We start from the raw sequence: 22,447 nt of genomic DNA, 5'->3' as shown, positions 1-22,447 counted from the left end.
GCCCCTAATAAATATCCTAAGTGTATGTAAAAAACTTTCTGTAGACATTGACACAAGGATGGATGATTTTTTTTGTTTTTGCTTTTGTGAATTCATTAAGAAATATTCTAGCTGGGCTGGTGTGGCTGATCAATGTTTCTCATATTGATGTTTTTCTCTCTCTCCCTCTCCCTTCCCTTCTCTCTAAAAAATAAAAAAGAACAACATATCCTTGGGTGAGGGGTTAAAAAGAAGACAGAGAGAGACTCCAGTGAGCTCTTGACCTATGAACCAGGAGGTCGTGGTTTGATTCCCAGTCAGGATACATGCCCAGGTTGCAACTTGATCCCCAGTAGGGGGAGGCAGCCAATCAATGATTCGTTCTCATCATTGATGTTTCTATCTTTCTCTCCCTCTCCCTTCCTCTCTCTGAAATCAATAAAAATGTATTTAAAAAAAAAGAAATACTCTAGTTTTGTACATAATGCCAAGGAGCTATTTAAGAACAACAAAATGCTCACCATTGCAAACCAAACAAATGATTATTTTTTGCACCTAATCCTAGTGGACTGCGTCCAACGTCCTTTCCTCAGCTTGCGTTGAGAACTCTGCAGTGGTTTCCGCTGAGTGCACAGTAGCTAAGTGGCCCTCCCCCAGCTGTGGAAGGCGTGTTTGCTTAGTGCCATCTCCATGTGGCGGTGCCTCGTGGAAGCTGGCTGAAGCGAGTATGATGCAGCCAGCAGTCAAAGGCCTTATCATGGGTAAACTTGAAGCCTTGTTAAATGAGGTATTTTTGGTCACAGTCTTGCCTACACACTGGGACAGTGGTCGGCAAACTGCGGCTCACGAGCCATGTCGCGGTTTGCCGCTCTGTTGACTAATGAGTTTGCCGACCACTGCACTGGAATAACTCCTACCGGTTCCTTTAGGATGTCCCTGTGGTGTTGTCTTCTCTAGGAAACTTTTCTTGATATCGCTCCCTCACCCCAAAGAATGTGTTATGAGCTGGGTTCCCCAGGATGCAGATTCCAGGATGAAGGGGTCTTACTGGGGAGTGCTCTTGGGAATAACGCCTGTACAGGAGCTAGGGAAACTGTGAGGAAGAATTGGAACTGCAGTGCAGTTGCAAAAGCATTCTCAGCTAACCCTGGGGCTGTGAGACTGAGATGGCGCTTGAGAGATCCCGTAAGGCCGTGGATGTGGGCTGCCCGGGAGGATGCGTGGTCTCCTAAGTAAGGCAGCTTGCTCAGCGAAGGTCAGAAGGACACAGCTGCGAGCGGTCAGCAGTGCAATAGGGGGATCAGGGTAGCACACCAGGGTGCCCGCTATGATTGGTCCAGTGAAATTCTCAGTGCACAGCGTAGTGCATTGTGAGAGTGCCTTTCTACGTCTGTCTGAGACTGTGGGCTCCGGGACAGGAGGACCTCATGACATCATTCATTGTGTCTCCAGCATGCAGTGAAAACATGGCACGCCGGAGGCGCCTGAAACATGTTGCATTTCGTGGAGGAAAGATATTTAGTTTTATCTCTAGGAATGGCAACAGGTAGGGTATTTAACATCATGCTGCCCTCCAAAAACGGGGTTTAAACACCTTACTTTCAATCCAGTCTGGAGAGGCTGTGTGGTTTAGGCTCTAGAGTGAGAGCCCTGGAGGACATAGTGTGGGCACAGCAGGAGGCCTGACGCTGCGCCCGGTGGATTGATAGGAAACAGAGAAACATGCTGAGACGGGCTCTGCCAGGAGCGCTGGGCTCTGGCCGCACGCGCTCTGGGCGTTGTGTCCCTTCAGCCGCTGTGGCCCCAGCCAGGGCCCGGAGGCAGCGCTCCGTGCACTGTCCACCTGCCCCTGCCCCCAGCGGCCCCGGAGTCCCCAGGCCATCGGCCGACCCCCGGAGTCAGGCAAGAAAAGGAGTTGAAAGGTGGCAACATCAACAGGAAATAAAACATTTTTATTGAATATCCGGGTACTATGTGAAGTGATTTTTAACAACAATCGGAAAACTACTGTGGAATTCACTACACGAAGTGAAACGAAATTTAAGTCACCTCATCAAAAACGAAGGTAAAATACAGCTAAAGTAGTTGGCTCGCGGGCCACGAGCCGTATGGCAGAAGGAAACACCCCAACATTTCTACAAGATACAGAGAAAACCCACACATAGAAACACTCAAGCAGGCAGTAAATATACACAAAGGCAACTAGGATCTTTCTAGAGCATCCGATTCTAACCCTTTGCACAGCTTTGTCAGAAAGGTCCCTGTGGCTTATCTGAGGGTGAATCTCGGTCTTAGAGCAGGTTCGGTCACTGACTTGTGAGAGGTGGTATAGTACCAACTGATTCGGTGGCGACAAGACCCCACGTCTGGCAGTGTTGCAAGAGAATGCGTTAGTAGTACTTGAATGCAAGAAATCATGTGTCTTCGGCAGCTCGAACCTGCTTGTTTTGAAGTATTGTTTCAGTGTAAACAACTTAAAGCTGAATACAATAAAATGAGATGTCAGTTTCTGGTATTTCAGGAATTTTTACAAGTCAATCAACTCCCTCTCTTTGATCGGGTTTGGTCCTTTACCATGGAAAGATTCTCATTTGACTCCTCTGTTCAAACTGGTATCTAGTCTTACATCAAACCTTCCACATTTTCTAATATCGATGTTTTTCTTTTTTTTTTGTCTTTAAGTGTGGACCATCTACAGAAGAGGGAGATGTTATTCTTTTGTCCTTGTTATCTGTCCCAGTTCTAGAGTTTGCTATCACTGGGCTGAAAGGTCAAAGGGCATGCCTCTTCTTGGACGAGGAAAGAATAATGACAAGAATTCAGGAAACCGCTAACCCCATGTTCCAAGCCTCCCACCAGCCCTTTCTGAATTCTCTTTGAGTTGTTTAAAAAAAAAAAGCATGGCATGATACCCTCAAGTCTGAACACGAGGCTTCTGCCTGGTTTTCCTCCACTGTGTTTTGACATTGGTGAAGATCAACTCCCACCTCAGCGCATCTCGACTCTCTGTGGCCTGGAGTTAAAATGGGCCGCGGAAGTGAGTGGGAGAAAAGACTCGATGCAGTGTGACAACAGGCTGCCCTTCAGAGTGGTTGTCTGCCATCGTGGGGGAAAATATGGAATATTGCACAGTGCTTGACAAAATGCTGTGTCTCACCCCCTTCTGTGTATCCTCCTTGTCCTATGCATAGCTTTTCAGTTCTGAGTTGGTCCTTTGTAACGAGAACTGTTTGTGCTACACACACGTCGGGCAGTGCAGTAGAGGGAATGGCAGTATTGTGTACGATATCACTACGGGATAAATTGAGTGCTATCCACTGAGGAAACTACGTGTCTAAGCACACACGGCAGTCACAGTGTTACACAGAGCAGTCCTTGAAGACTCTTATGGAATGACTAGTAGCTTCATAATAGTGCCATTTACTACATAATAACATTGAAAACATTTAAAAACTCCTCCTAAGTCAAGCATCTAGAATACATAAGAGGTTGCTTCAGTTTTCTAGAACTTGTTCTTGGTTTTGTTTCACCTTTTTTTAAAGGACAAATTAAAACTTCTTTAAGTAAAAAGAGCATATAAAAAAGATCACTAGCTGTCTGTTTTGGCTTAATCGAAGTGCATTCAGAACTATGGCTAATTGTTTGCTTTTCATCTTTTGATGGGATTACAATACTGTCTGTTTACCACAAAGTAACTTTGTGTAATAAGCACAGATTGCTGTGTTAAAAATATTCTGCATTCCTTCTAATCTGGTTTTGTATAATAAAATATCTTGTTACAAAGTCTAGTGTGCAAATGTTTTGGAATTATTAGAGGTGTGAAATCTGGAACAGAATTCACAGGATGCACATTTTGTATAAAGGTGATAATGGAGAGCTACTTGTTTCTTTTTGAAATAGTCAGGCAATATTTCAGAAATGCTGACTTCTCCCCTCAGCATCTTCCCACCCACCCCCATCCCTAAACAAATGCACACACGCACACACACGCGCACACGCACACATGCAGACACACACACACACACACACACACACACACACACACACACACACACCACCATCAACTTGCTACTCTATATGCAGTAACATGAAATCATTGACTCCTGTTCAGTTGCTCCTTCAAATGTAAGAGTGAAGCCCTGGTTTTTAGCTTTGTAGATATGTACAGACAGATGCTGTTCTGTTTTGTGGCTATACTTCCTGGAGGTCAGCCTGGATGCTGCTCAGATCATGCTAATTTGCCTGTGAAGAAATTCTACAAAATTGGACGCACCCACCAAATATGTGGTGTAAGTGTATCTTGGTACTCAAATGATTCAATAGAAAGCTCAGGTTTAAGTTGTCCTTTAAGATGTCAGTTTCACTGTACTAGTGCCTTACAAGTTGATATTTTTGCTGGGAATGCAGACGGTACTATATTTACCATATAATATATTATCAGCTCTCCTATATCTCAGTCAATTTACATAGTTTAAAATAGAACATCTTATTAAAAACATCTAGATATACACAGATTAGGAAACGCTTACAACATACAAATACACAAACTAGAAATAAATCTGTAGCATACTGGTATGTACAACTGTGTGATACAATAAATAATTTCAGTCATGCTCTATCTACACATCATATTGCTTAACAGAAGAGTAGATTTGGAGGGCAGTTGTATGATGAAGGACTCAGGGGCTCTCTACCTTTAAATTTGTGCAAATTAAAACAGGATTTGAAGTACCACTGAATTGTGTCAGGAACGCATGGCTGGAAAAATGCAAGGACCCATATTACTGAGGTATTTACAGATACTGGCTAAAGAGCACTATGTGGGCAAATGCAGAAAGGCTTCTTTCCTTTACTTCTTGATGGCCAGCATGGCGTCAACTTCCTCCTCTACCTGTAGGGTGTGCCATTGGGCAATGGGTCGCCTGGGGTTGGCCAGCATGTCTGACCAATGTCGCAGCTCAGCCCCGGTGCTGTTGTAGCCCACAAAGACCTTGCCGATGGCATCATTCTTGCCAATCTTGTCATAGTCCAAAACAGTGACCACCACTTGCACTTTCTGAAAGAGGACACAAAATAAACATTAATCATCCAGCCCTGGAGATACCTCCCTACAAAGCTTCCTTGAGAGCTAAGGAATTGGACATAAGAAGAACCAGTTTCTAAACATGTGAAAACGACTTGAATATGAGACCATCCCTATTTCGCCATCATTACATCATCATCACCACTATTATTATCATTGTTGTCATCACCTTCAAAATACTCAGTAAATGTTCCTTTTTAGTATGTATTTGGTACTCTTCAAACTCTTTTACATACACTGCTCAGTTACTTTTCACAATAGAGTCTATTAGTATTGCCATTCTATAGAGAAGAGATGAAGCTCAGAGAAGCTAAGAAACCAGCCTGAGGTCATAGAAGGAATGAATCTTTTGGTTCCCAGAGTCCATGCTGTAAACCACATGCTCTGCTGCTTGTGTCAACTCGTATTCATCTCTAAATGCATTTGTTTCAGTTGTCTCATCCGGGAAATTTCTGACATTGACACTCAGACCATTTTTTCTTTGGTTACAATTCCCAAAGCAGCCACGTACAGCAATCCCCCTCTGGGGGGAGGGGGAGAGCCAATATTTTCCATAAAACTAATCTAGAATTTCAGCTGGTCACAAAATCGTTGTGAATACAAGAAGTGACAGTAGAGTAAAAGTCTTTAAAAAGTAGTAACCGAGTAAAGATAATATTTTTCATTCATACGTGCCCTCAATAAACATTTATTGAGTAAAACTACTATGAATCCGGCACCGGCATCAAATGGAAATAACCTTTTTGGGCCACATAGGATTTTATTTTGGTGATTCCATTAGATTTTGAGGGTTTCTGTAATAACTTACTTTTTTGAACTGACTGAACTGGTGAAAGCAAATCCATACCATTATCACATGAAAGAAAGACTTTTCAAAAGCACATTTTTAGTTCTGCTTCCTAAGCAATAAATTTATTTAGTCAAAATATGCAATGGATCTAATCTAGAAATGGAATGCAAAGATAAAGGAAGACTTTAGAGTAGAATGCATAACATTTCGTGGCGCATTAAAAAGAGCAGAAAATGCAGTGGTAGAAGCCAGGGACAGGTGGGGCCCAGTGGAGTTCTGGCTTGTGGTAGACTTTGTACTCTGAGGTCTGCGTTCTTGCACCAGTGTGTGGGAGAGGGTGCCCAGGTGCAGGTTCAGATCAGAGAAAATGATCACTTCTCAAAGTGAAATGTAGACTGTGAAATGAAACACACTGGCGATAAAGGACACAAACTTCTCCCTTCCTTTGTGCGGCCTAGAATTGTTTTATGGTCAAGGGAATTACCTCCCTACTGCTGGTGTTTGGAACTGAGCTTGGTTTTCAGAAACTTTCCATGCAAATACATCAGGATGCAGTCAGGTTGCAGGGAACGGGGCGGAGCATTGGGGACATTGTGCACAGCGGTAACATGAATGGAATGGATTTTGATTATTCAGCTAGGAATGTATTGATTAGTAACACTCAACAATTTCCTTCTGAAGGCATTGGATTAATTTTTCCAGCTGCATATATAGTTTATACATTTTGGGGGCTTGAGGAAAGGAATGCAACATTTTCATGTGCATTTAAAAATCAGCATTTTTTCTTCTTGCAGAATACATTTCTTAGGGACAGAGACAGAAAGACAGATAACCCTATAACTGCAGGATAAAGGAAACCTAAACCTCTATTACAGCTTGTGAAATGCTCAGTTAGTTTCTCTAGGGAAAGCAAAGACGAGGAAAGCAGCCGCCTGGGAAGGAAAACAAGAAAAGAATACATTGACTTAAGGAGCAGAGGAGGAGGGATGCAGTGACAGGCGAGCTATCATCCCCATGCCTACTGTACTCTATACGGGGCTCAGGCTCTCTCCTGACAAAATGTTATTTCCTCCAAAATGCTGCCCCGGAAACCCAGCATATGTTTTGTTTTTTCATGCCCTTCATTTTCAATATATCTGCATTTGCTGCAATTTATAGTTGAAAAGGGACATTTATTTTTTAAAAACCGGGTATAGAATTGTCACTCAAAGGGGGAGGTTTACAATAGGATTTTTCATCTCAATGCCCTGCCTGATATTGTTTTGCAGAATTAAAAAAACAACAACACAAAAATGCCAGGAGGTGTTAGTTTCCATAGGAAAAAGGTCTTAGAACTTAGAAGGGTTCACTGAACAAATATTGCAAAACAAATGGTTGGAGATAATTGGATGTCTTAGGGGTTTGCCAGCGGGTCCGAAGCAGAGAGTGCACTGGTGCGGACTAGTGAACAAGTAATTGGGGGCAGGAGGCAGTGTCCTCTGCAATGTCATTTACTTATGTAACAGCTGTTGAAAGTAAATAAGTATGTCCAATTTGCTGCCATGTGGAAATGTATATGAGAAATGTTATATAAAAACCACGAATCAATGTGAGGACGGTGGGATCACTGATTCTTCAAAAACTGCCCTATAGCCTGGCCGGTATGGCTCAGTGGTTGAGCGTCCACCCATGAACCAGGAGGCTACCAATTGGATTCCAGGTCAAGGCACATGCCCCAGTTTCGGGCTCCATCCCCAGGAGGGTGCTTGCAGGAGGCAGATCTATAATTCTTCCTCATCATTGAAGTTTCTGACTCTCTCCCTCTCCCTTTCTCTCTCTGAAATCAGTAAAAACATATTTAAAAAAACTCCAACCAACCAAAAAACAACCCTTCCCTATATAAAACACTAGCTATTAGCTACATGTAGCTGTTTAAATACGTGAAAAATAAATGAAGTTCCTTGTTCACACCAGTGACTGAGGTACTCATTGCCCACCTGTGGCTGGTGGCTACCATATTGGACAACACAAATGATAAAATATCTCCATCCTCACAGAGGGGTTCTATTGGACAACGCTGATTTATATGTTGCTTTAATCTATTGTTAGATCAATTTTTTAATAAAACGTTGATTTGAAAAAGAGACAACACTGGCATTGTGAATAGTAATAATGATGGCAACCATTTACTGAGTGTTCCTCTGTGCTTGGCGCTGTCCAAAGCGCTTTTATGTGCATAATCTTACTTTGATGTGGATCCTGTTATTACTTCTATTTGACATATGAGAAAATTCTAAGCCTCAGTTTCCTTATATGTAAAATTGGGATAATAATGGAATCTCTCTCATAAGGTTATTGTAAGGATTAAATGAGATTACATATATAAAGTGCTTAATTTGGGCCTAGGCACTAAATAAACATACAATAAATGTAGCTATTTTCTTAGCGTTTTCTTAGAGTAAAGGTGTGATTCATTCATAAGATTCTGCATTCTAAGAATAGATTAAAAGTAAAAACATGCAGCTGAAGAGTATTTATTGACCTGTTATTCTGGGCCTGTAGAGGGCTCCAAGTTGTTTTGATGCCTAGCCTTCATTTCTCCTTCAAATATGGACAAACTTTTATGTTATGAAAATATGGACCCATATCAAGTACTTAATAAAAAGTAGTGTTGATTTAAGCATTTTAACTCTCTGATACCCATTAAAAATTACCAATAAATAACCCAAAATCATTGGTTTTGAATTTTGGATTCTAAAAGTCTAACTATGGATATGAAGTGAGAAAACCTTAAATAAAAATTAAACCTTATTTAAAAATTGCTAAATAATAAGATCATATGCTATCATTTTGGCTACATGTAGCATCCTATTTTGAACATGTTAACCACAAAGTCTTCTAATATACTTCCTATCATAACAATTATTATCTGCAAATTCAGGATTGATTCATTTTTATAAAAATACCCATTCAAGCCCTAACCGGTTTGGCTCAGTGGATAGTGTCGGACTGCGGACTCAAGGGTCCCAGGTTCGATTCCGGTCAAGGGCATGTACCTTGGTTGTGGACACATCCCCAGTAGGGGATGTGCAGGAGGCAGCTGATTGATGTTTCTCTCTCATTGATGTTTCTAACTCTCTCTCCCTCTCCCTTCCTCTCTGTAAAAAATCAATAAAATATATTAAAAAAAAAATACCCATTCACTCAGATTCAGAAACAAGGAGCTAAATTTAAACAAATAAAAATACAACTTAGCCTAATTTTTCTATTGTTAATTGTCTTTTAAAAAATATGTTTTTATTGATTTTTTTTTAGAGAGACGGGGAGAGAGAGAAGCATAGATGTGAGAGAGAAATATTAATTGGCTGCCTCTAGCATGCACCCCAGCTGGGGAACCTGCAACCTGGCTATGTGCCCTAACTGGGAACCTAACCGGTGACCCCTTTGTGCATGGGACAACATTTAACCAACTGAGCCACACTGGCCAGGGCTGTTAATTGTCTTTTAATAATAAAACTTAACCCTTTGCACTCGCTTGCTTTTTTCTCGATTCCTTTATTCTACTCGGGATTTAAGTTTTTAAATACCCCAGATTTTACAAAGCGCGGCAGTAGAATAAAAAACTGGAGTTTCTTTTCATACAAACTTATTTATTTGGATTTTTTTATATTTCAAATTATTGATACATTCAAAGAGTATAAAAAGAGCTTCTACCAGTGCTAACCGTGTCGAGTCACACTAGACATCCGAGTGCAAAAGGTTAAAGATACTGCATATTTAGCATCAACCAATATACTTCTCTTATTGCTATTTTGTTTTTCTGTAAAGATGTGCTTAGAAGAATTACATATTATGGCCTGGGAGTAAATAGTGAAAATTCATTTGTTCTGGACCTTTTAATCTTTACAAATATACATTTTGGGTTAGTATAGTTGTTCTATTGATGTTCTTTTTCCTATTTTATTTCTGCTCAAGAGAAGGCCAGCTGTGTTTGGCTGATGAGTCAGCACATCCTGGGCTGTGTATTTTAGCTTTCTCCTCTTGATGTAGCTTGAGCATCAAATGTGCACGGGAATAGGAATGGCAGTTCTAATGAGGGCATGCGCTCTGGTAATGTACAATGTCTGTGTGTTTAACTTGTGTGGACTGAATAAAAGAAATTGAATGGGAAGACAAAATTATGTTTGGCATTACCTGGATTTGCTCAAAGGGTACTTCAAAGCTGAATGACTCATTGTAGTAGGGGTTGAGTGTATTCTTTTTAATTGTTGTCTTCTTCTTCTTCAGCCTCTTGCCATTCTGCATCAGATGAATCTTCACATAAGGATCTGAAAAACAGAAACAAAATGTTTAGGAGATCCGACATACATATTTTAGATTATAATTTAGCTTAGAAAAGGCCAAGTATTCCCAACAGGAAAATAATTGCATAGCATATAGTTAGTGTATTTTAAAATTTAATTTTTTATTGAAGGATTTTAATCAACCTGTGGACAATGTTATTTTGCCATTGTATTGTCAATATTTATAGTTGGATTTAGGATATAAGAGCAGTGGTGTGATGGTAAACCAGCTCTCTGGATAAAAAAAAAAATGACTTGACATGTAGCATTTGCCAATGTCTATGATATAAATACTGTCAGCATAGCCGATTTCAAGCTATGAACAGTTTAACATCTAAAGTTCTGAACATTTAACAATTGGCTCTTGTGAGCTGGCACTGTATGGGAATAGCTATTGATAGAGGACAAAAGAGCCGTTTCATTCATTTATTTACTTATTTACTGAACCAATGTTATTTAGGCCTTAGGGATAGAGTAGTGAACAAAACAGACCATCCCTGTTTTCATGATGGAACTTCAGACTTGTGCGGGAAATAGACAATAGGCTTGTAAAGAAAAGAAAAGAAAAGAAATGCACATGAAATTACAAGTTGAGAAGAATGCTCTAGAGGAAAAATGTAGGATAGAGACATGATAGGGACTACCAGGTTTAGTATGGTGAGTCTAAGGTAAGAATGACATTTTTAGTCCATTCAGGTAAGGCCTCTCTGGGGAGGTAACTGAGATATGAAGGTTGGAGGTGAGAAGAGGCTGAGAAAGAGAAAGAGAGAGGAGAGAGGAAAGAGAAGAGAGGAGAGAGAGAGAGCCAGTGGCTGTGCCTGAACATCCCAAGGTAGAGAAAAGGGTTCAGGGAAAAGAGAATAAGCCAGCACACACACAGGTAATGAGAAAAGGAGCGGAAGATCCCCTTGGCAGCTTCCCCGCGGCCTCATTAGGTAAAGGTAAAGTAAAAAGTAGGTCACTGAAGGGGTAAGATGATTCCCATTTACAGATCTCAGTACTAATGGGTAACTGACATACCTTCAAGTCACCAAGAACCAATGCTCACATTTGATAGGAAAATCTGTTTTCTTAAACATTTTTCTACTTCACATGTAATGCATGTTCGTTATAGAAAAAAAAAATCAGAAAGCAATGTTAAAAAAAAGTGAAACTTAAATCACCCATGATTTTATTCTCCTAGAGTAACCACTGCTAAGCCTTCCAACATTTCTTCCCTCTCTTTCAAAACATGTATAGCTGGGAGGAACTTGACAGATGATCTAGTCTGCCCACATATTTTTAGAAGATAAAACTGCGGATCAAAAAAATGTTCTTATCTCCCTCTTCCTATCCCCAGTAGAACATAACTCCCGAGGGACAGAAACTTGGTCTTCCATGTTCACTAATTGAAATTACTAAACAGTACCTTGCACTATTAAGTTTTTGTTGAATGAGTACGTGGAACTTCTTTAGGGCTTCATAATCTGGGTCTCCTTGCCCTCAGTCCAGTCTTCTTCCCATTGCCCCAAGGCCCACATTACTTGGGTTTTTCTGTTTTTGTTTGTTGGTTTGTTTTTAATGCTACATCCAGTCAAGGGAGATTTTAATCAAAATGAAAAATACCTCGAAAAACCAGATATAGAGATGAGAAGCCAGCTCTGTCAACTAACTAGTTGGTCAGTTTTGTGTTTTTTTTTTTTAAAAACACTGTAAATAGTAGCAAAGAAAAGGGAAAACATGGCTTGTTTATGATAGTGTGCCTTGCTGTTCACAGCCAAGGTTGATTTTTGGTTCAGAAACCTTGTTTGCTTATGAAGTTTCCTGGCTCCACCATCCTTACCCCTAGCACATCGACAAAATGGTCAAGCCTCCAGTTGCTCCTTGGCACTGACTAATATCCAAATACTATTAAAATCAACGTTTATGCTTCCTATGTTTGTGCGTTAAAACTTTAACCTAAAGCATAGGTTTTTCTCAAGAGAAACACAATGACTACTTATTTATTCATTTAAGACAGCAAATGACAAGAAAGCTCCTTGTGCATCTGCCATTTGAGTAAGCAAATTAAAACCCCGAAAAGATATTAGTCATTTCAGATTTCAATGTGGGCTCTGATGTTATGTGATTAATACCTTGGGGAGAACAAGGTAATTTAGGAAAGGTGATTAGCGCTGTCCTTATTGAGGAGAACAGAAAGACAGGGGGAGGAGCTAGTCATCTGAAGATGTGGCAGAAACTTGTATCATCCGGAAAGAGCAGAACATGTGAGGGCCCTAAGGTACATGTGAGGGCCCTAAGGTACATGTGAGGGCCCTAAGGTACATGTGCTTCCGTGTGTTTAGGAGAGAGGTAGGTTGTGAGATCTAAGAGGTAATGCTGCTAACCTGTGACTTTCATTAGCAAATCTGCCAGTTCTGACAATGATTTAGGGCTATTCTGTAATTTCATATACTTAACAGAGAGGATAGAGGGCTGGAAGAGGAGCAGGTTTGGACCTGTTCTAAAGAGGCGGTGTTAGTCTTTGCCTTTGCAGATTCATTCTGACACAGGCACCAAAGCAACTTACTTTGCAGGCAGAATTCGCATTCCGTCATGCTCAAGGGTGGCAGTCACTCAGAGGTCCTATTCTTTCTCACCCAGCTTTATTGAGATAACACTGACATAACACTGTGTAAGTTTAAGATGCACAATGTGACGATTTGGAAACGTATGTATTGTGAATGATTACCACAATAAGGTTAGTTAGTACATCCATCACCTCACGTAATCACAGTTTTGTGTGTGTGGTGAGAACTTTTAAGTTCTACTCTCTTAGTAGCTTTCAAATATAAAATATACCATTACCAATTGTAGTCGCCATGTTGTACATTAGATCCCCAGACCTTAGTCATCTTATAACTGGAAGTTTACACCCCTTGACCAACATCTCCCGCACTCCCCCAGCTCTTGGCAACCACCGTTCTACTCTCATTCTATGAGCTTGGCATATATATATATATATATATATATATATATATATATATATATATTCCACATACAAGTGAGATAATGCAGTATTTGTCTTTCTCTGTCTGACTTATTTCACTTAACATAAAGCCCTCAATGTCCACCCATGCTGTTGCAAATGGCAGGATTTCTTTATTTTTTGTGTGTGGATAAATGTGTTTGGTTGAGCGCATTTTCTTTCTTTTTTATCTTATTTATTGATTTTTAGAGAGAGAGGAAAGGGGAGAGAGGGGGAAGGGAACATTGATTTGTTGTTCCACTTATTTATGCATTCATTGGTTGATTCTTGTATGTGCCCTGACTGGAGATTGAACCCGCAACCTTGCCATTTCCTATCTCCCTCAAGGAAACAGGAAATCGGAGCCTTATGGGCCCTTTTAAAGGAACAGGGGAGTAGGTAGGCAGGCCCAGAGGCCAGTGAGTACTTTGCCATGTGGGAAGGTGTTGCTGGAACAACCAGGCCCACACCTGACACGCTCCCACCACAGGCTGTTCCTCACAGAGAATGTGAAGTACTGTGTCCTTTAGCCTGAAATGTCATTTCTTTCTTTTTCCATCTTAAGTCTGGGTTTAAAAATCGCCTCTTCCCTGAAGATTTTACTGATGATTTTCTCAGAAACCTTCTCTTTGAAAGACCAACCTTTCGCTGCCCTGCAGCATTTTCTTTTGCATTTGCACCCAGTCCCTATCTTTATTTCCTGGTTTTGGAGGACTTCTGTAATGATCTAATAACAGATAAACAATATTCCTATGGGAAATGTTTTTAATTCAGAATTACTGGCTTTGAGATGAGTTTTGGGAAGACTATCCATCCACTTGTAACACGGGGACCTCTTGTATGACTATTCCACACACTAATACCCCAGCACGTCATCGCCGCCTTCTTCCTTTAGGCAGTTCTGATGTCAAATTATGCCAACTTCATAGAAATATAATTGCAAAACAGCTGGCTGTCAGCAATGATCCTTTTGTCTGAGATACAAAGGGACCACTAAAGACTTTTTCTATTGACAACGAGAACTAGAAAGCAGCAGTTCAAAGCCGAGTAATGCAAGATGCCTGCAGTTTTCATTTCGACAATTTTGCATAATTATACCGTCTTCTTTCTTAACTACCACAATGACCCCGGCCTTTCCCTTTCAACCAAAGACCTCCCTTAATACAAAACAGCCTCATTTCAGCTGATTTGTTCAATCCCTCGGAGCCAGGAGCCAGCTTCTGAGTGACTTCAGGTATTACTCCTTTCATCCTTTTCCCTTTGTATGATGTTCCCTAAATTTCAACTTACAGTCTTAGATGAGGAAAGTAATACTTGTATCAACTCGGGTTCTGAATTCCTAGCGACTGAAAAATCCATTTCAAAATGTTATAAATTGGAAAGGTAACTTATTGGCTTATGTAATGGAAAAACCCAGAAGTAGGGCTGTGTGGAAAAGATTATTAATTGTCTCCTAAAAATTGATTTTCTCCCTTCTTTTTTAGCAATAAAGCTCCTGGAGTTTTATTGCTCGTTTTACCTGGGCACCAGCTAGAAATATTTATCCCAGACTCTCTTATGACTCACTATGGCCAACTGACTAATTTCTGGCTATTGGAAGTGAATGGAAGTGATGTGTGTAAACTCCACAGCGCATCCTTAAAATACTGGCTATTTTGCACTCCACTCCCAAGACATTTGGCAATGTCTGGAAACACTTTTGATTGTCATAACTTGGAGGGGAGTGACATGGGCATTCAGTGGGTAGAAACCAGGGATTCTGCCAAACATCCTGCAATGTATAGGACATCCTCAATAAAGAATTATCAGGCTCAAAATGTCAACAGAACTGAAATTGATAAACTCTGTCTTAAAATAAGCTTTATGCCTTCCTTCCTTCCTTCCTTCCTTCCTTCCTTCCTTCCTTCCTTCCTTCCTTCCTTCCTTCCTTTGTTGCAACTGAAACATGAATGTGATGGGATCATGGACCCAAGCCTTTACCTTGCAACATGACTACAATACTTTAAGATGGCAATTTTCAACCGGTGTCTCGCAAACATTTTTAAAACATGCAATACCTGCCTATTTAGTCAGGGGCACTGACCGCTTTCCCCTTAGCCTGTCAAATAAAAAAAAAATGACAACAGCCAACACAGCAATAGCCGTCTGGTATGAATGAGTCAAAATTATACCTTTTTTTTCTTTGACATATCGGCAAAAAATATAATATACTTTTTTGGTGTGCCACAGAATTTTAGTAATTAGTTTATGTGTGCCAGGAGATAAAAAAGGCTGAAAATCACTGCTCTAGGGGGACAGAACAACAAGATAGGAAGATCCTGGGGCCCTAGAAGACCTCACAGTTCCTAAATGCCGACCGATTTTGCTCACCTGCCCACCTATTTACAGACTGAGGGTGATAAAGCATTTCCCACAGGCACTGTCTTTTTGAGCCACTGCATGTTGGTGTTTCTTTGTTACATCAGTTCAGGCTGTTCTCTGTCTGGTACAGATTCAACAGTATCAGAGAGGTCCCAGGTTTGCCTGTGTCTCTGCTCTGTTTTCTATGGAGTCCTCCTTCAATGCTACTAGTACATGGAGGCCGCCCAGGACACCCTAAGCTTCCCTCTTAAGGATGGAAGTGACTGTACCAGCTGCAAGTCTCAGATCACCACACTATCCCATACAAAGGAGAATCCCCAGGAAAAGCCCCTGGTTAGACTGATTGGACTAATGTAGACAAAACATCTTCTCTATATTAATCCCTGAGATGAAGAGAATGTGATAAGCTAGGTTGACTTAGTCCTGGGTCATGTATCCATCCACAAACCAATCAGGAGGGACAGGGGTCCTATCTTTGGAGCTGGGGGTAGGCTCAACTCTCTTCTAAGCACATGGCTCAGAATGGAATATGGTGGTTCCCTTAAATAGGAATTAGAGACTGGGCAACAGAAGTTGGGAGGCAACCACCCAATGTTTATAGAGTTTCTCAACCTCGGGTCTCCAGGATCCCATTCCTGTCTAAACCTGGCAGTGCACATACACCTTTTTTGTGGAGACACATTCCTTCTCACTTGAGATCAAATTTCTGGTAGCGAGCCACCAGCACTTGTGTAGAGTGGTCCAGCAGTACAGAGACAGCAGTTACAACATGGCAGGTCGAGGACTCAGTTTCTTTGCCCACTGCAGCATTTTCCTGAGTAAGTCTATTCCATCAGTAAACCAAGCACTTAACAGTATGCAAATAATTGAACAGTAATAGGGTTCTCAGAGCAAACAATTCCCATTCCCATCACTGGCAGTTACAACATATTTACTTTGGGGGTTGCTGTTTTTAATAAGTAATTTACAAGTACTTAGAGAAGGCTACATTGCAGAGCATATGTGTCTTTATGGTTTAAAATGCTCCCTGTAATGTTAAGGATGCAGCATTAAAAATATATTCTGGGGAAATTGTCTATGTGAGCACATAATTTAAAAATGAATTTACATTAGTTCAGTGCAGTGTTTGCTAAGAGAAAACAACATTCCATAAGCGACTGCCACAGAGAAAATTTTAATGAGAAAGATCATAAAAGAGCAAAGGCTGATTTAGTTCATTAATGGTGGCAGAGTGCTTGGAGGAGACAAACACATAAATACAAAATGCTGTTATTATGAATTAAATGGAAAGCATTTCGGGGCATGGTGGAGGAAGCCACTGGATTCCAGCAATCATTTCTAACGTTGCCCAATGGGCTGTCCATGACGACCAGCCTCTTGACTACCAATGTAGGAATGCGCGTCCCGAAACTTGGGACCAGGGCTACGGCAAAGAAAGATCGCACAGGTGTGGCCCGTCCCCCAGCAGGTGAAAGAGCAGTGCGAGGGGTGAGCTTCGCACGCAGCGGAGGAAGGAGTACATTCTGTTTGCAAAATCCAAGTCTTTTCTGTTCAGTTTCTGTACTTGGAAAATCTTTCGGGAAGGGCCAACACGTAAGGGCAGAAGTGGTAGTGATTACGTTGGATTCCTTCCTGATGACTACGAAGGGTTTGGTGGAATGACCAAGCATAAACTGTACGAGCTGGTGAAGGGGAACTAAAACAGTCGAAGGATTCAGTAAAGCAAACAAAATGGCGAGGGGCACATTTTGACTCCCCCCCCCCCCCCCCCCGGGATTTGGGATTGGCCTTTAATTCATGCCAGATGAAGGGTCACTAGTAAAATATTTATTTTTTTTACAATAATATGAGACATTTCTACTTGATAAAATAACATTGGTAACAATGTTACTTGGTAACATTGCTAAGATTTTTTAAAAAAATTTTATTTTACTGTTTAAAGTATTACAAATAGTAGTACATATGTCTCCTTTTACATGGCTAGGATTTTTAAGCACATGTAATGTAACAGATGGATGCCACTCCTTATCCACACAGAGATAGTTTCCAGGCAATCCAAGTTGAGCACAAAATGAAAACAATGTGAGAATAGAGATCCCCTTCTACATAATAGGTTGAGTTATTTAGTGCTTCCTAGTGGGGTCGCCTCAGGCTCGCCCAGCTCTCAGGTTGGGTTAGCCAGAATCCATTTACTCTCATGAACTCCCTATTCCTTGCAGGTACTTGCTTTAAAATGTCCACATATCTTCTAAACAGTCTGCCACAGAAGCATTAGAGAGCTTATGGAGTGAAACTGTCTTAGGATAATTGAAGGGGAGATTGGAAATGTTTCCAGTTGGACTGGAGGAATCTCTCTCCATGTCCCAATTTTGAATTGTTCCTAGAACTTGTCAAGGGTCCGGATACATCTCCTAACAAGTGAGGGAATGGCCCCTCAGTTTCCTTAGCTAGAAATGTCTCAGTGCTTCCTCTGCTCAAAAAGAAAAGGCTTTAATGTTTTCAGGAGGATTTCCTTCTCTTTGCTGTTTCTCTTCCTGCCTTTAAGTGACATTGGTGAGTCCGTGGACCCAGAAGAGGGCGAATAATGCAGCTTTCATTTCCCCTTTGGAAAAGAGATAGTGATTTTAAGAAGAATAATATCGTGGGTAACCCAGACTTTCCACCTTTGGCTTGAGATTTTACAGTATGAATAATGTATGTCCTGTCTAAAAAAAGACTTTGCATGCCCTGGTTGGCTTGTTATTACGTTTCTTTATTTGAATGTTGATTTCCCTTCTCCTTCCAGGGAGATATTTCATTTTACTAGTAATTCATTGATGGCCAAATATGGTTCTCTTTCATAACGCTGTGAAGCTCTGTTTGAAATCGGCTGGTGCTCTGTCAATTCCAAAGAACTCCATGTATACAATAACACTATTGTGAGTTTTTACTGAGATCTGAAATACTGATATGCAATCATTAGCTTTCATGTCTTTTTCTCCCTCCACTTCCACATGTAAATGCATAATTTTATAAAAGAAATACAATGATATTTGAATAGTGTTTAGATTTATGCAGAGAGGGAAAGAGATCACTAGATGGATTGTCTTTTTTTTGAACTTGTTTTTTCCTTTCGGTCTTTCCAGTCTTCCTGTGCATAATGAAATTTCATGGTTACCTTAATGTGATTTTTATAAATAGGTGACCATCTTAACCCATCTTAAGATTAGTCAAGAAGATTAGTAGCTTTGTAGGGGAGATCAACTTCTGGCTTGGTAATTTGGTTTTCTTACAACATTGTAAGGAGAAAATAAAAATAAACTATGGCTTCAATATTATACTGCATATTGCAAAATGACTTGGGGTGATATTCTGTGGTGATTTCATGACTTTATGAAGCAAATTTGTGATTAAAGTCAATCATTGCATATCAGTATTGCAGATCTCAGTAAAAACTCACAATAGTGTTATTGTATACACTGTTTTCATTGGAATTGACATCACCCAAGATACTTCCTTCCTAAATTTGGTAGAAGTGAGAGTTGGGGTGTTAGAGTTAGTCAAATTCTTTATATAGAAAATTTCATGAAATGGTTTAATTCTTTGCAAGATTCCATAGCCACATACTAAGTGGTCACAGAGGGGGCCCAGAGGTACAAATTAGAGCTGGTCTTATTTTCCCCACATTTTCCTCAGGCATTCTACAGGTGTGATATCTTTCACCTGATGACTTTTAGTCTAAGATAACTTAAATGGTTAATACATTCTTCTTGATATTATTCCTTAGCTCTGTAGTACAGAATCCATCCATCCATCCATCCATCCATCCATCCATCCATCCATCCATCCATCCACTTAATCACTCATTTACTGAGTGCTTATTATGTGCCAGGTATTTATCTTTCAGACAGTGTCCTGTTCAGTCCTGTTTCCCCATGCTTGTCACAGAGCCTGGCACATGGTAGGCATCCAGTAAATATTTGCTAAATGATGGAATAAATCACTGGTGTACAAATATCTAATGAGCAACTCTTAGGGAAGAGAATGAGGAGATACAGAAAATTATGGAAACCAGTTTGTTTTCAGAGAGCTTGCAGTTCATTTGGGAAGAGCAGACATAAATGGCCAAAAAGTTATGTTGAAAACAGCCCACATATTTTTGTAGTAGGAAAGATAGCATAAGGCAGGGTATGTTTTCTTGCTAAATAATTTGTATGGCAATGACCGTGAGAGAAATTCCAAGCAGACAGACACTCTTCACTCAGTTGGAAATACTTAGTTTGAATTCAAGGCTGTACATTTAGGGAGTCCAAACAAGTGTCATGAAGAGAGAACTAACATTCTGTTAATGAAAAAAAATCATTAGCTCTCATATCCTTTTCTCACTCCACTTTCACATATGAATATATAATTTTATAAAATAAATACAATGATATTTGAATAGTCTTTAGACTTATATAGAGAGGGAAAGAGGTCACTAGATGGATTGTCTTTTATTGAACTTGCTTTTTCCTTTGGCCTTTCCAGTCTTCCTGTGCATAATGGTATTTCATGGTTACCTTAATGTGATTTTCATAAATAGGTGACTATCTTAATTAACCATCTTAAATGAAATGGAATTTTGTATGATGTGCAGATTTTTATAGCCCTTTTGTAACATTTTCAGGACCCAGGTTAAGACTACAAAAGCAAGTCCATATACCACATCTCTAAATTTTATCTTCTAGTCTCATATCTCAACAAACAGACAAACATTCATAATGACCAGGAAATCCACTTTTAAACTAAGGATTCTCAGACTCCCGAGGTTCCAGAATGGAAACTGGCAATGTGGGAGAGTTTTCTCCCAACCTGGCCCTGTCCCCTTTCCTTCTCACTGTCCGCTCCAATGTGCATGGTAAGAAGTTACACATACGCATATGGGGACGCCCCAGCTTGCATACCCGAGCTTCATTCACCAGTCCTCAAAAGCTGCTCCTTAGCCAACTCTCAACCATGGGGTATGCACCTGCCCTCAGGTGGTTATATTTAGGGGAAAAGAACTTCAAAAACCTTGTGAATCAACCTTTGATCATTTGGGCAAGGAAGCATGGCTCTCAGGTGCCCAGAGCCTGCTCTAGAATGGAGTTGGGGTGCAGCGTCCAAAAGAGTATGTGCTGTTGGTCTTGTGGACCATCCACCCCCTGGAAGTGTAGCTAGAGGAGGACCAGATGGGGGGGCCTCTAAACTCGGTTCTGGGCTGGGTCCCTTCTTGCCCACATTGAAGGGATGCACTGCATATGCTTTACAATTTTTAAAAAGCTCTTAGCAAGCACTGTACCATTCACTCTCTAGAGTTTCTCTTATTTATTCCTCATGACCACCTGAGAGGTAGACAATATTACCTGCTTTTTACAGATGAGGAACCTGAAATTAACTAACTAGTCCATAGTCATACAGTTGATGTTTGTTATGATAGAGGTCCTGAGACTCGGAACATTTATCCTAATTCAGCATTCATACACATTATCAATTTCAGCCTATATATATTATACAGGAAGGAATGATTAAATCATGATATATTTCTTTATATTATTGTCAATGCAGTAACTATACTGTAACTTAAGTGCTCACATTTCTTAACTAGACTACTAGACCCTGGATGATCTGGCTCCCCTGGATGATCTGGCTCGTCCCCACCTCTCCAGCTTCACCTCTCAGAACACTCCCCCTCGCTGCCTCTGCTCCAGCCACACTGTCCTTCAGCACCTTGAATACACTGTTTCCTCCCTTTCGGGGTCTCATGCCTGGAATGCCTCCTCTTCATGTCCCTACTTCACACCTCTTTAATTAAGCTCAGCCCTAGTACCACTTCTTCATGGATTCTCTGACTCTCCATTTCAAGGCAGCTTCTCCTTTCACAATCCTCATAAAGGATGGCTGTACTCCCCTGAAAGGATGGTAGATGGGACTCAGTAAAAATGGCAGATTCACCCAACAGCCCTCCCCTGAGCTTCTCATCAGAAACACTCAACGGTGCTGCTCCAGAGTGACTAGAGCTCAGAAATGACCAGCTGGAACACGTGTAGTGAGTTAATGCAATGATTTGCATTGGATCACTAGCAGTTAAAGACATAAGTTTTCTGGGAGTAGAGGGTATAAAACTATGGCGTCCTTTTGGAGAAAAGCTATCCCACACCATTCTTCAGGAGCTTGTGCCTATTTGTAAAGCAAGTTGATCTAGCAAAAGGTTCTGAAATATGTTTTTCCCCCTTGAATAACCGCCTGCGGTATGGAAGAGGTTAGAACATTCTGTTCTCATTCTTCCCAGTTTAGCTTCAGGGTGGGAAGGGTTGCTACTGCTAAATGCTAAGCACTGTCATCTCTAGGAGAGAAGATTAGATACGGAGGAAATATTCTAAAGTGAGCTCATGATTTTCCTTGAAAATCCATCCAAGAGAATGCAAAGTGCATTAATTTAGTGGACTTATTGGGCAGTCAGAGGTCTGATTTTGTATCTTGGTAGAAATATTCTGGGTGATTATGATTCTAAGTCTAGTTTCAATGGGTTAATTCTTACCAAGTAGTGCTAGATCTGAAGATACAAAAACCTCACAGCTTGTTACTTAATCTGGAGGCCATTTTAAAGAGACAGTTAGATATCTTTATTAAACAAATGAATAAGAGGGCAGACATTATGTTCTAAGAGAAGCTACCATTTATGGGCTCTGAATTAAATAGAAAACTCTGTGTGTTTTTAATGCCTCTTTTAGGAAATGGTCTAAATGAATCAAAGGCCATACCCCAGTAAGCAGTATTCATGCTTTTTAGGTAAAACCTTTCCTATACAACTCGATTAGATGGAGAGACATCAACATTTTATCTATTTGTTTTTTTAAATTTTTATTGTTGAAAGTATTAAATATGTCTCTCCTTTTCCCCTATTGACATCTTCTAGTCTGCTCCTG

General features: G+C 40.5%; 1 protein-coding gene across 1 annotated transcript in view; it reads right to left on the bottom strand.

The window, feature by feature from the left end:
- Nucleotides 1–3,874: 3,874 nt before the first annotated feature.
- The window catches only part of SYT1 (synaptotagmin 1), a 356,025-nt gene continuing 337,452 nt past the window's right edge, over nt 3,875–22,447 (bottom strand). The window contains exons 8-9 of the mRNA XM_079775962.1: nt 10,026–10,159; nt 3,875–5,035 (exon numbers count right to left, since the gene is read on the bottom strand). Coding sequence (XP_079632088.1) covers nt 4,829–5,035; nt 10,026–10,159 — 341 coding nt within the window. The 3' untranslated portion in view covers nt 3,875–4,828. The remainder of the gene's footprint in view (nt 5,036–10,025; nt 10,160–22,447) is intronic.

Source organism: Cnephaeus nilssonii (genome assembly GCF_951640355.1).
Source record: "Cnephaeus nilssonii genome assembly, chromosome: 6".
Classification (NCBI taxonomy): Eukaryota; Metazoa; Chordata; class Mammalia; order Chiroptera; family Vespertilionidae; genus Cnephaeus; species Cnephaeus nilssonii.
This window is presented reverse-complemented; position numbering and strand designations above follow the sequence as displayed.